The sequence below is a fragment of the Leuciscus leuciscus genome (genome assembly GCF_965113295.1).
Source record: "Leuciscus leuciscus genome assembly, chromosome: 14".
NCBI lineage: Eukaryota > Metazoa > Chordata > Actinopteri > Cypriniformes > Leuciscidae > Leuciscus > Leuciscus leuciscus.
Genome location: NC_138738.1, coordinates 9,841,995 through 9,856,819, shown reverse-complemented (window position 1 = coordinate 9,856,819; position 14,825 = coordinate 9,841,995). Strand labels below are relative to the sequence as shown.

Genomic DNA, 14,825 nt, shown 5'->3' with positions numbered 1-14,825 from the left:
CTTACTTCAAGACCCATGCTGCAACACTCCTGATTTTGGTACTAAAAGAAACAAAACTTTATACCTAAAAATCAAGCCTATAAAGAAAATGACCTGGCATTTTATTATCATTGTTGCAAACCAAGAAGCGCAGATTTTATTTGAATAATAATAATAATTATTATTATTATCATTGGTATTTATTTCTATTCGTATAAAAACAGAAAAATTTATAATAAAATGTAAAGTCATATATCAACTTTAGATTACTGTATTACACTTTGGCCGATATTGTTGGGTATTTCACCAATTCATCTTTTTTTTCAAGACTATTGCATCCTGTCAGTATGAGAACACTTGGCATGAAGTCAAGGGTAGCTGACAGAAAGCAATTAAATACCTGAGCAGCCCAAGGAGGAACCTCCTCCAGTTTAATCTTTGGCAAATCCTTAGCTCTGTGTGGGTGATTCTTAATTATTCCTCAGAGTCCTTTTCACCTGGCTCAACGTATTGAGTCTAGCAATCTTTTTAGTCTTGGCTCATGAAAGAGGTATAGGTTATGTCCCCAAAGAGGCAAAAGAGCTTCATTAGAATGTAATGTTCTCTCTGTGATGAAATGAACTGGTAATTGCTGATAAAAGTTTCTTTGGTAAGGAAGAAATTATGAGAAACTGTAAGATAGGTATAGCCTTAAAGGTCCCAAATTGTCAAAAATGAAATTTCCTGGCTTTTTTCATGATAACAGAGGTCTAGGGGCTATGTAACTACCATATAAGTTTCAAAACTGTCAATCCACAGACAAATGCACACAGCCTGCATAAAGTAGCTGTGCCTTTTCACCAGCCGTTGTGACTTCCGTAAAAATGTGATGTCAGAACTACTCAGTCACCGCCTTCAGTCACCACCCCGAGCATTGCCCGTCCATCACTCCTTTTGCCCAACCCCAGACAACATCGTTGCTGATCGAGCAACAACAACACGGAAACATGTAGAGAAAATGCTGTTCAGTCGATGGATGTAGAGACCTGCACTCCCGCGGGACCCAACGCAACAGAGTGCGGCGCGGGACTAGATTTGATGGCCGAGTGCGGGCTTAAGGTACTCGTGTGTGTGCGGGTTGCAGGAGGATAAAAAGATTTGTGGAATCGCATGCACGCAGTTGCATATGCTTGCTTTTATGTTAAATTAACAGTTGTTTGTGAATGTTTATGCTTTAATAACAAATCATTTATCACCATCATTACAGGTGTTTTATTAACCTTACTTTTGAGCAGCATCACCAAGCCACAGCAGGCTACAGCATACATGACCCTAGTCGCTTGTGGTTGGCATGGCCGTGCACACGAACAACAGGCCAATCAGAAGAGAGGCTCATGAATATGTTTCCCGAAACCGTATGGCGCAAAGTATCGTTCAACCACGTTGGTTTATGACGTCTCGCACGTGGTGGACTAATAACTTATTTTAATTAATCTGTTTGAGATCGAATTAACGCTAGATTTTGTCATATAAGTTACAGACATGGCATCTGAAGACCATTTCTAATTTTTCTCAGTTATTTTGCTTTATTAGACTCAATATTTGGCAGGACGTTCGCACATGCGCAGTCTTCAAAAACGGTGCTTTAATTCTCTTGACAAACTAAAAGACGTAAATTGCATTTGTATGTATTCTAAATAAATAACACGGGTTGTACTGAATGTCAGCTTGCTTATTTTGCTAAAGATAAGGATTTATTCAGTCTACATCTCATGTAAACAAGAAACTATGCTTCTACCCACATCTCGAGAACTGTCGTTCCAACCACACAAGTTTGCGATGCTGTTTGCAAACGTTCGTTGGAACGATGGTTTCGGGAAACACCAAATCGTTGAACTATGCTGATAACGACGGAACTGCGACCATAGTTGCCTAACGATGCTTTCGGGAAACGCACCCCTGTTCTTGGCAGAGCTCCTGAGAAAGGAGCAGTAAAAAAATATATTGAGATGGTTTTTGGTACTTATACCGCAAATATATATTCTTAAGGACATCAAAACCTAAAATAAAACTCCAGAAAGGTGTACAATATGGGAACTTTAACTTCATCTGACAGTTGAATGATTTGACTGATTGATTGAACGTTTCTCCTTAATTATTGTTAAATGTGATCAATCATCTGGGATCCTGACCAGCTCAATAGTTTATTGCATACTCACCAATAAATATGTGTACATTTAATATTGATGAGTTGAAATTATTTTATAATTAGAAAATAGCTGAGTGCGATTGACCAATCAGAATCAAGTAGCCTATTCTAGAGATTAGTTTAATAAAATATTCTATCAAACAATAGATATTTCGTATAGAGAATAAATGCATAACCAAATGTGATACAGTGTATATAGCAAGGATCCTTGACACCAAAGGTGGGAGTCTTATTTCATTGATTAAAGATATTTCCAGAAATTGTCTTCTCAGTCAGAGAATACTGAGGGATTTCCCACTCCAATAATTATATTGATAAGTAAAAACTGATTGCATTAGTTCCTAGTCTCTAGGCCAGATTTGTGAATGGGTCATAATTTCCCATTGGAGAGCTATTGAATTGCAAAGAGGCAATCAAACTGCTGGCATGAGCAATGTTTCAAAGGCTCAATATACCCCTTTAATGTAGTTTTGGGGAATTCTTTGAATTTATGAATCTCCTTAGGTAATTCACGTACTGAAGCCTGTGAATGTTTGATATTAGCAAGAGACGTAGCATTTGGCTGATTAAAACCAAGCTGAAATAAGAAAATAAGACGTCTGAAATAATAATTACAAAAGATAGAACAGAAAATTATAATAATGACACTTGAAAATCATTGTATAAAAAATATCAGAACAAAACTGTATTTTATTTTTGTTTGCGCTGTAATATGCAACATATTTTGCATGTGTAAATTACAACAAAATTAAATGATTAACAGATTCTAGCCAATTAAAAAAAGAAGAATCTGGTTAATAATAAAAAAAAGCATTTTTCTACTACCTAATTATTTAACATTCACATTTCTATTGCTGGTTTACAATTCTTAAATCTGCAAAGTTAAGTTCTAAATCAAAAATTGCTTTTGAGAAAATCCAAAATGTTCAAATTATAGTTGATACAACATTACAGAACAATTGCTAACATTTTTCAATAGACAGTGTATCAAGTCTAAACTCACCTTGTCAGCTTACACTGGAGTCAAAGACAAATTTGTTAATATATTTCAGTGCACAACAGTTAAACTGTCTTACGCAAGAGAGAAAGAAACAATGCATTCTCTATGAATACTGCCAAAGACATATCAATATTGGATCAGATACAGTACTACAGCATCAATCGACCCAAAGTCAATCCTTGACATTATCTATGCTGTGCTATGAAAATATAATGAACAAAAAGAAAAAGCACAGCTACTAACATGTCTCGGAAGCTAAACAAAGCTGCCATATTGAAAGTCAAAGAAGATGAAAAGGCAATACACCCTACTAAAAAGTCAGAGATATCAGTCTGAATAGTTGCTTGCAAGTAAGCAAAGCAGAAAAACGAAATCCATGTATTTTTTTGCACAAATAAGTAAAGATGTGTCTTTGTGCTCTAAAGAAGAACAAAAGTCTGGTAAGCTTCACCACATGTAATAACTTCTTGTTGTGTCCACCTGTGTCGGCTTAGTGTCTGAAGAACCGTCCTTGTCCTTTTCACTGTCTGCCTCCCATAAGTTAATGAGGGGAGGATACAGTTCGTTTAGTGGGATGGAGGAGGTTTTCTGCATGTACTTCTTTAAGGAGTGATGGTAGTTCTTCCTCTTCCATCTCTTTGCAATGTACACCGTGATGGAGCCTAGGCTGATGATGGCCAGTATTGTGCCCATGACACCTGCCAGAGCCGTATTGGTGCCTTGCTCTGAGATTTCCACAGCAAATGTGGCGTGCTTGGTTGTGACGTTGACGCATGACTTTTGGGTCTGCTGGTGGATATTGGAGACCGAGAGACAGACCTCATACTCAGTAGCAGGCTGAAGGTGTGTGAGGTTGTACTCATGAACATCTACAGGAACTTTAGCTGTGTAGGTGATGTGAGGGTTGTCGATTTTCATGGTGGCAGACGACCACTTTAGATTGGACGTCATGACATTGGAGTTCACTTTCCAGGACACTAAAATTGAGTGGGACTCGGTTTGTTTCACGTAGATCTTCATAAGCTGGGTGCTATCCAGGAGAGTTCCATTGACTCGAATGGCAGTCACCCGAGTGTCCGCTCCTTCTGTATTTTGGGCCACACAGGTGTAGTGGCCAGAGTCGTCCACCTGAATGTGTGATATGCGCAGAGTTCCTGTGCTGCTGAGTTGGTATTTATTGGACACTGTATCTATCATGACTTTGTTACCAGACGGGGTCACCCAGTATATTTCCGGTTCAGGTTCAGCCATAGCACGACAGTCAAGGTCTACCGTCATCCCGATGTCTAGGTTGAGGTGATTGGGGAATGTGTCGTGAGAAATCATGGGCAGACACTGGCCTGAAGTTTCAAGAGAAAGTATGTCTCTCACACGCTGACCTCTAACCTCAAGTGGCATTGTGCAAAACATAGAAAGAGGCTCCATAAATCGAATGGTTGTCTTGTTTGAGCTCATCCACTGAATTACACAGTCGCAGCGTAGCGGGTTGCTGTGGATACTGATCTCCCTCAGGTTGGGCAGGGACTCAGCCGTAGCCTGGTAGAGGGAGTTTAGAGCATTGTTATTGAGCATTAGACTCTCTAGTGACGGCAAGTCACGGAACGCTAAACGGCTCACATAGGAAAACTTGGGGTTGTTGGTGGCTTCGAGTTTAGTCAACTCTGGGAGGTTATCCAGGGCAAAGCGATCAATAGACACAAGTTCTCCCATGTTGTTAATGCCAAGTTCTTTCAGCCTTAGCATGTTTTTAAAGTCCCCCTCTTGAATTTTATGTATTGGGTTCTTGTTCAAATCCAGGAACTTCAGGTTTGGAAGCTTCTGCAGAGCAGTCTGTGGCACCCGAACTAGTTTATTGTCATAGAAGGAGAGGCTCTCCAGGTTGTCTAGTCCAACAAACGCATTGCCTGGGATATCAGTGAGCTCCATTCCTGCCAGGACCAGGCTTCTCAAGTTGGTAAGGGGTCTGAAGTTCAAATTTAGGATGCCGACCACAGGATTTTCCCCAATCATCAGGATCTCCAGGTTGGGGGTTGATTCAAACCAACGACTGTCAATGGCCTTGAGTCTGTTGGAGTTCAGATGGAGTCTCAGAAGGTTACGCAATCCGGCAAAGGCATTGGGTGCAATGGAGCTGATCTGATTGTGATTAATGTACAGCTCCTGTAGATTGGTGAGGTCTTGCAAACTGAAGTCAGGCATCTCGACTATTTGGTTTTCCTCCAGGTGAAGCGTTGTGAGTTGTGACATGTTGGTCAGGCCAATATCACGGATGTTGCTGAAGTTGTTCTGGGACAGGTCGAGTTCTGTGAGATTCAGTAACTGCTCCAGTTCCTCGCTAGTTCTGGCAATGTAGTTACTTTGCAGAAGCAACACCTGTGTGTCAGCGGACAGGTTCCCAGGGATGCGTGTAAGGTGAAGGTCATTGCAATCAACGGTAGTTGCCTCTCTGTAGGTGGACTGGGGTGTGAACCAAGGCCGGATCTCACACACACAAAGCTGCGGACATTCTGTACTCTGAACTGAAGAGAGGCCAAGTAAAGCCAAAAACAGGAAGAAACAAATCTGGCCCTGCACAACAAAAAAGAATGTCCCTCTTGCCATTCTGACTGTACGTGTTTATCCCTTTCAGATCTGAGCTGGAATTCCTATAGCACCAAAGAGATGGTGAGGTGAGATTCTCATTCAATAGAAGTGTTGCAAAACAGTCCTTTTATCCCTCTGCAAGCTTGAACAGCGAAGTCAAAGAGCTTCCGAACGATTTAAAAGGGTGTAGTTCCCGTGGGCTCATATAGGTTTGAAACTTCCTCACAGTGTGAACCTTAGACTGGAGAGTTGGCCTATAGGAAAAATAACAAACAGAAAAGATTGTGTTACAACAATCAATGGAACAATTCCATGACATGAAAAGTTATGTTATATAAGCTTATGTAAGCATATTCAATAAACGTAAAATATATGAGATGAAAGCAGAAAGTATGGATTCAAACAATGGAATTTTTTTTTTATTCACATGACTAAAGCACAAATGCACATGACTGAAGCAAACATTGCACAAATTTTTTTTTATTTTTGTCTAATTTTCTAGGTAAAATATATATTCCTGAAACAACACTTGTTTAAAGAATAAACAAGGAAAAATATCTTATTTTCAAGACACTTTTTTTTTTAAACAGGCAAGACAAAAATACACTTTTGCACTTTTTCTCAAGTAAACTAATCTTGTTTTAAAGATTTTTTTTAGATATTTTAACAAGTAAATAAATGACAGACATTTTGCAATTAACATAATATGAAACAGAAATTATATATATATATATAATATGAATATATCTAAGCTTTTTAGTTAACTATAACAGTGTTAGAACAGATATACAGTATGTAGATTACACAAAAATAGCTAAATAAACTAAGCATTATGAATAATGAAAATAAAACTTCTCAGAAGCAAGAAAATTGGAAAGAGATTTGCCGAACTTTGTGACAGAATACAGTTACAAATACCTGTTTTAATTTTTACAATAATTGCTAGATATCTTTTCCTCTAAATACAACATTTAGAATAAATCCGTATATGAGTATAAAGGTAATATGTGAAAACCAGAGGCAGGGGCTTTTGTTTACTGCAATCTGACATGCTTGAAGGGGTGAATCAAAGAGGAAAGAAAGGGTGACCGAAAAGGAAGGAAATATTATTTCTCAGGTGATCAAACAATTGCTATTGTACACAAAGACTGAACATTAGTGAGGTGTAGAAATAGTTCTATACATTTATCCAGTCTTTCCTGTCAAGATATTACCATAATACTGATTCAAAATGGTTTTCCGTCTAAGTTAAATAACTACAGTACTACCTTTGCAGTATTCATGTAAATAAAACAAAATAAAAATAAGATATTATGCAAATGTGAACCATATAATACATAATAATAATAATAATTCGTCAAATTTATATAGCGCTTTTCCGGGTACTCAAAGCGCTTTACATGGAAGGGGGAATCTCCTCAACCACCCTCCTCTACCACCATATCAAATCAACATTATCAAATCAGGTAAGCTTTACTTGATTCTGCAGGAAATGTTTTGTCCTAGATTACTGAAGATTACGAGAAGGAGTTTTGTTGAAGTTTGGAATGAAATAACCAAGCATATTAAGCATCCATCGCAATAGCAATAAGCAATAGGCACAAAAAGGTGGCATGTTATTGTGCCTTTGACAGAGCAGTGAACGGGGCATCTGTTATCCCATATGGTGATAATGCTGATTCAATCACACAAACCGCAAGCCAGAGGGTCCGTGCCAAATACCACCTTCATTAAGAACATATACTCCTCCACAAATGCTCAGCATTGTTCATGTTTTAACTGCAATTATAAAAAGCATACGATTTAAAGACCTAAGATATAAAAAAAATCACCCACATCATATGTAGAGTACAAGAGGCAACAACATGCCAACTTCACTTCAGAGCTATGGAGTCTCTCATGAAGTTGAATCCACCAACAAATACAAGCTTGGACAGGTTTTTAAGTCTCCCCATGACAATGAATGGAGGAAACATGGTACAGCTGGTGTAAATGAGTCCTTTAATGTGAGATTGGAAATCAATAAGAGGCCTGATCTCCCCCCTGTGGCCAAAAGAGCATCAGGGCAATTTAGAATGAAAGCTGACTGTAACTGCCAGTATCAGCAATTCTCATAAAAGAGTGTAGTACACAGATGGACCCGGCCTGTGTTATCGGAGATATCAGCACCGTCCTTAAAGTGTTTCGTAATGCAATACAAAATGACACCTCACACTGAAAGAGGAACTAAACTAGTAAAGACGGGAGCGAAACCAACAATAATTTAAGGGCAATTCACTATTTTAACACTGCAAAGGTCAATCAGAGGGAGAACTTCATTCAGTTGATTGCTTGGGTTTGGACAAGAAAAATCATATAATCAAAATATACATTATCTACAGTAATTATCTAGCTTGTAAAACAATATATCACACAATGACATGTGAAATATCTTAATAAGGTAATTAAGATGGAAGATTAAACTTTTCTGTAAAATTTAAAGAGGGGCAGAAAAATGAAAGGAAAGAAAAATAGAAGGACTAAAGTGTTCCATCATTTTCCAGGAATAGCAACTAACAATTTTTTATAAGATCCATGCTTTTAATGACACTCAATTTCCAAGATGTCTAAGCAGTCTCTAAAAGGGATAGTTTACCCAAATATTACAATTCTTTCATCATTGTAACCTATCCAACATATATTATTTTTTCTTTAATTCAAAAGAATATCTTTTGAATCATATTTTTGTCCAAACACTGACAGTCAGTGGGGTCCAAAACAACGATGGATCCCACTGACTTTCATTGTAGAAATAAATCAACTGAGTTTTTTAGAGTATCTTTCTCACAGAAGAAAGAAAGTCATACAGGTTTGGAACGACATGAGGGTGAGTAAATGACGGAAATGTTCAGTCTGTTTAAATATACAGTACTGTTACAGTATTTTCCATTGCTTAAAATCAGTAAACAATGGGTCAAATGTGCCCTTATATTTTGCCATTTTCACATGAATTACGTTTCATTTTTACTAATATTGAGGTCAATCTCAGATTCAGCTCTTAATAGCAGTATTTACCAAAGTGGAGGCCAAAACCTTTTCAGTAAGTAGGATAAAGTAATCCAGCGATCACAATTTCATTTAAGACAGAATACTGGGGCTTAAAATTAAGCCACAATGTCAGCTCTATGTTTTTTAGATTAAGGCATGGTTGTCTGTCTGTAGTTCAGAGACATCACTTCAGTTTCATAGAGTCTTTTGTTAGCCTTCTATTGATCTTTTGGCAGCCAAACTGGTTATCAAAGTAAAACTAATGTTGATGCATAGTGTTTTAAAATAGTATGGCCTTATAAATTAGGACATTAGATATTATAATATGATGGTTAAAAATGAAAGTCTAATAAGGAAGTTAATACAAACAAGTAGAGGAATTTGGGGTAAAGTGTGTACAAGCTGCGATTCTGAATCGAAGAAACGTGATGTAACAAAATGTTTCTCAAAGCACCATTTGCCTAAGGACCACAAATAGAACATCCTGATGATCTTCATAAATATTTACTCTTTATAGGTAAACAGGATCTGAGTCCAAATCTGCAGGCAAATTAATGGCTATTTACGCCATTCCAACCTCATTATGTGAACTTCTGCAGCCAGCTTGCTTCCTGTTGTCCAGCCTGTCATCCAGAACTTCCCCTAGTTTTAGATAACAAATGACAGCTGTGAAATTCAATGGGAGCCTATTTGAAACACCTGCCATTTCAGATCACAGACAGATGCAGATCTGTTCTCTGCAGAGAGCGGAGACTTCTGTTTTGAAGGCACGACTGATCTATGGGTCACAGTACTGCTAGTGTCTGACAGGTTATTTTTTCCAAGTTTGAAGAAAATGTATACTTTAAGCTAGCAGTTTTATTTGAACTGTACACTAAAGCTAAACTGAGATTTGAGTGAAATCCTAAGTAGCCTCAAATTCTAATAGCTCAGATGATTACAACCAAGTCTGTCAATGAAACTTACAAAATGGCAGTAAAAACAAACCCTAAAGATATTTAGGTAATGAAGATACATTCTCCTATCTTCAAGCAACCTCACTATGCTTTCAAAATCTCAACTTAAGCATGGTAAAGTGCAGGTTTTAAATCTCAGCAGAAAATCAATATTCTAACTACTACAAACAACACTAATGGGTTCATGCTTGTATAAAAAATCAGGGTATTTGGATTGGTACACAAGCCTAAGCTACTAATGGCCAGGATCTACACAAACATTAGAACACATCATTTGTTGTTCATGATTTGATTCAGTGATTCATCAAGCCACTTACTGAATAGCAACAGAAACATTCTCTTGTTGCTACAGATATAAACAGGGCTGATTGTGTTGATGTTTCTCACAGCCTAACAGTTGACTTAAAATAAACTGTATTTGCTTTTCTAACTCTCTATATGCACACAGTTTGCGGCAGAGGAAACACTGGAAATACATTCCCAGCATACAATACCAAAGTCCAAATAAACAAGTGGAGAAACTCAAAAGGCCTGCTAAAATGGCTTTTGACATCACCACTACCACCAAAAAAAAAAAAAAAAAAAAATTATTGTCTCTAACTCCACAGCCCTTTCTCTGCTAATCTCCCCAAATGATTCACTTCCTGAAAACCTTCACAGAAAGTGAGTGAGAAATTAATGGTAATTAATTTTATTCTTGGATCAAAAAGGGTTTGCAAAGGGCCAAGAGAGCAGATCTTTTCACATCCAACATCCAAGACCCTTTACGCTTGCCAACTCTTAATCTGAGGGGTATTATTAATTGCATGGTGAATCATAGCTTTACCCAGGGTTGAACTGTGGGGTAATGGCATGGGCGGTACTGTGCTGTAGAGATGGGGACTACTGTGAATGGCATAAAAACATTGATTGCCGATCAAATTGAGTCTCTGTGTCACTACACAAGGATAAGTGCTGAGGAGTAAATGCACAGGAGTCCCCGAAGGTCCCATTTCAGTTTCCAACTATTAGCACTTATACATTTTGCTAAGTGAATCCCAGAATTTGGAATATCTAAAACTCAAAACCTCAAATAGCCTAGAATAATGGCATGTGAAAAAACTATTTTAATTGAGTTTCTTCTAGTTTATAAATGTAAAATTCATATGTGTACATTACTAATGCTGTTTAAAATAAATATCTAAATACATAACTATTTTAAATATATTTAAAATAATTATTTTATTGAAATTCTATTTTATTTAAAAATGCATTACATTCATAATGTATGATTTTACAAAACAGAATAATTACAATTCGTACAGTCCTGTCTTATTTATAAGAACAGAATGTATTTTCCTCCTTCACCTGCTGTCCAAACAGATCCTTTGCAAAGTGATTTCTGAACCAGATTATGGTCACAGAATTAGTCAAACAGATGCTTGGTCTATTCCACTCTTTATCTCTGTGACCAACACAAGAGCCAGACTTGTTCTTTTCACATGGAACTGACCACTGTTGCTTCTAATCAACAGACTGATACATTCACATGCACATTTATGGGAAAAAAACAATAACAGGCCTTTTACAGCTCCAGACCGCCTTACATCTGTCTATAACATCTTATGTCATGATAAACCAGTCTACAAGGTAATGGAAGTGACATAATAGTATTTCAATGACTATTTGAATGACAAAGAAAAAAACCTTTTATATATTTATATATAAAAGGGATTTCTACACACCTCTTCAAACAATACAGTAGTGTTTTCTATACAGGTAAACATGACTACAAGAGCTATATCATTTCGAAAAACAATATTGATAGAACAGTTTTTATTTCACCGACTGTCACCTATTTTATTCACATTATAATTTTTCCCATTTAATTTTTATTTACATTATAAAATGTTCATTATATAATATGAGTTAATATTTCGATTAAAAAAGTATATGAGGCATAAAATCAAAAAAAATGTAATTCCACAAATTAAAAAAATATTACATTTTTCCACATACCTTTCAAATATGTAACCACCTGCAGCCTACGCTATTGTCCTCCTCTCATAATATCCCCGACATTTTCCCTTGCGTTGTTGTTGCTTATGAGGACGCTTCTCTTCAAATGTCAGAAAACAACTTCTGCAACAGACGCAACAGCTGCAACAAGGGGTGGCGTCCCCGGGGACAATACAACCCCCTCCTCAAACCTCATTATACATCCTTCCCTGACTAAAAGACGTCTTCCCGTGTTTATTGTCTTTCCTATGGAAGTTGTGGCGTCTTATTTCGAACGAGTAAGCAACGAAACATCTGCTAGAGTGCCTGGACATTGAGATGCAAATCACATTTCTGCATCGCCAACCAGACCCCACGCGCGCGCCTGCGGTAAGCCAGCAATAACGTGATCAGATCAAAGTTTGCGATCGATGTCCGCCACAATTACAGTGTAAAATCACACTCAGGAGTCTAAATATAACAAACGAGTCACTGCGAAGAATTTAAACTATACAAACGGGATAATTATAAAGAATTAGAAGTAGCCTAAAACTGTGGTACGCAACCAAATGCTTCATCCATTCAGTTAATGCAGTTTTGCATTCATGTTTTACACAATGCTTTTAAAAAGTCGACCGTATCCCATTCCCTTCACGTTCTGCTTACTCCATAGCATTATCGTTGTGGCATTATCTTTTACCACACTATCGTTCTGACAAACCCTGCGTGGATTGTGTGAACTCATAAACAAACCATAAATTATGAAAAATCCCACACGTTTTGCCCTTGAACATCTCAAGCAACAGCCAATGCGTCCTTGCTATTAAATGCAGTAAATCACGCCGCATGGCAAGCCATTTGAACAGTTATTTCTTAAAACTAACTATTATACATTTTTATATTACTAGTAGCCTACTTATTTTTATATTATTGTAATTACCAGTAAGTTATCCAATATTGACTATCTACTCAATGCACATTTATTCCCCTACAAACTTGTATTTATTAGGCTACTAGTCAGCTATCCTAATATCACATAACTATTCTATTAACAGTTTGCTAAATTTTGAAACTGACTTCTGTTAAACATTTAAATATTGGGAAAGTTTCTAGTATCTAATGATTAAGTATAATAGCCTATATCTAACAAGTGAAACTGACTTGGATTGCTTACTAATAAAAAAATAAAATAAATAAGTACTATTTATTATAATTCTATAAATAAGTATTATTCATAAATAAGTAAGTGTTAATATGAAAAGAGACAGTGGTTAAATGAATCAATGCTAAACTGGCTTGCCATACATCCAATCCATAAAAGAAGCCTCAAAAGCAAAGCAACACAGATACCATCTATTTTCAAGGTAACACATTTTGGGCTGAGTTGCACAGCTCATTATTACAAAATAAGTGTAAGTGGCTATAGTTTTTTTTATTATTGCACCGCGCAGGATGGAACCTATGTAGTTGCACATGGTTAAGGTTTAACATGCAAAGGGAATATTTGAATGCTTCAAAATATATCTGAACATACCTCTTTGGCTTGGTACACGTTCCGAATGGCATTGAAGTCCTCCCTCCGCTCTGACTGGTTCATGCACTTACAGTATAGATACAGTATATATGTCCTTGTGAACAGAAGAATGATCACTTAAAGAAAATCCATAGATAATAAACACCATCACGTCGCTCATAAGTTCTGTATGATGAACTGCTTAACGATTACAGCGGCATCATTTGTTACATCCACTCCGCGAATATGCATGTGCAACCATCGCCAAGCGCATGGTCAGGTTTTGCATGGATCCTTGCAACAGAAATCCGCTGACTGGCTCCCATCCGCCGCGTCTCCGTGTTACTGTGGAACCCGGGCTTCGTCGCCAAGGAAAATATGATGACAGCACCTGGCGCTGTCCAGGCGAGTCAGCTGATTCCCGAGCAGGCGATTGGTTGCTAGCCGGTGGCTGTCACTCGATTCCCAAGCAGAGCACCATCTGTTCAGGGATTGTTGTGATGCGAACAAAGGCGGGCATGGGGGAGCGCGGTGGGGATAACGCGGGGTGTGGAAGCTGAAATGCTAAGGAGCTGATATTCTCTTATGAGAACGTCTTCCACTGACTCCCTCCTCCTCTTTGACGTTGTGATGGAGGACTCTGCATGGTGTCCCACTCACCAAAGATTTACAATGAGACAATGTCCCTTTGTTCGGTGCCTCACTTTGAGGAAAGTTTTTTTCTTCCTAATCCATCTATCTTTGTGCATTGTTTAGGCTAGATGACATTTTCAGACAAAATTTCCTGTTTTAAAGCAAAGCTTAGGCTGCATTTGTTAATAGCTTAAAATAAAAACATAGTGTGTGTGATGGAAAAAGAGAATTGGGGGTTAATACAACTTCATGCTCTACATAACATGCAAACTAAAACTAATAAATAAATACATCTCATGAGACACGGTGGATGAAAACATTTCTGATCTCATTTATTCGCCTGTTAATTAGTCTGCTCACAATAAGCACACTTGACGAGAAAAAAAAAATCATGCAGTAAGCATGAATGTCTGAATTAATTTTTTTTTGTTAATACATTGTTTTGGAGCGATGAGCGAACTCAGGACTAAAGGTTAACACCAAAAACAATATCTATAACTATATTAGCATTAAAAAGTTGCTAGCCACTGCCAGAATTTTTTATAATTTGCACAAACGTTTCATGGCCCCCAAAATATTTTAGTTGTATTAATATATGAATATGCACTGTAGCCTATCAAAAGAAAGAACAGACCCTCTACTTAAAAAAAAAAACGAGAGTACACGAGTCCGCACTTTCGTGACGTAATGCCGCTTTGACTGTCGGGAAGAAGTCTGCTGCGGAGTCTGCATCAGTGCGGGCTCGGCAAAAGTGCGCATCGAGGGCGCATATCGACCGCAAAGGGGGCGCTCGCGAGCACCCTTCTGAGGCCTAAAATGGCAAATGGGACACTCTACGGTCTCTCGGACTTAACGGACACGTGCACGCGGCAGCCATTATAAGTCCACAGGACCGAAAGTGCATATGAAGTGTGCCATTTGGGACAGGGCCTATGATATCGCTTGTTTCTGCTTCTTCGCCTGTTTTGA

At 37.8% G+C, this 14,825-nt stretch overlaps 1 protein-coding gene across 2 annotated transcripts; it reads right to left on the bottom strand.

The window, feature by feature from the left end:
- Positions 1 to 2,815: 2,815 nt before the first annotated feature.
- lrrn1 (leucine rich repeat neuronal 1) lies at positions 2,816 to 14,030 on the bottom strand. 2 transcript variants are annotated; one of them, XM_082136603.1, is made up of 2 exons: positions 13,245 to 14,030; positions 2,816 to 6,004 (listed from the first exon to the last, which is right to left on the bottom strand). In XM_082136603.1, exon 2 carries the CDS (start codon positions 5,766 to 5,768, stop codon positions 3,615 to 3,617), a length of 2,154 nt encoding a protein of 717 aa, XP_081992729.1. In that variant the 5' UTR covers positions 5,769 to 6,004; positions 13,245 to 14,030; the 3' UTR covers positions 2,816 to 3,614. The 2 variants fall into 2 exon arrangements, with proteins under 2 accessions (XP_081992729.1, XP_081992730.1); XM_082136604.1 differs by lacking the exon at positions 13,245 to 14,030 and adding an exon at positions 11,732 to 12,603.
- Positions 14,031 to 14,825: the final 795 nt, after the last annotated feature.

What these genes read in the sequence shown, in the direction of transcription:
- lrrn1 (XM_082136603.1), bottom strand. Translation starts at nt 5,768, where the DNA reads ATGGCAAGAGGGACATTCTTTTTTGTTGTGCAGGGCCAGATTTGTTTC.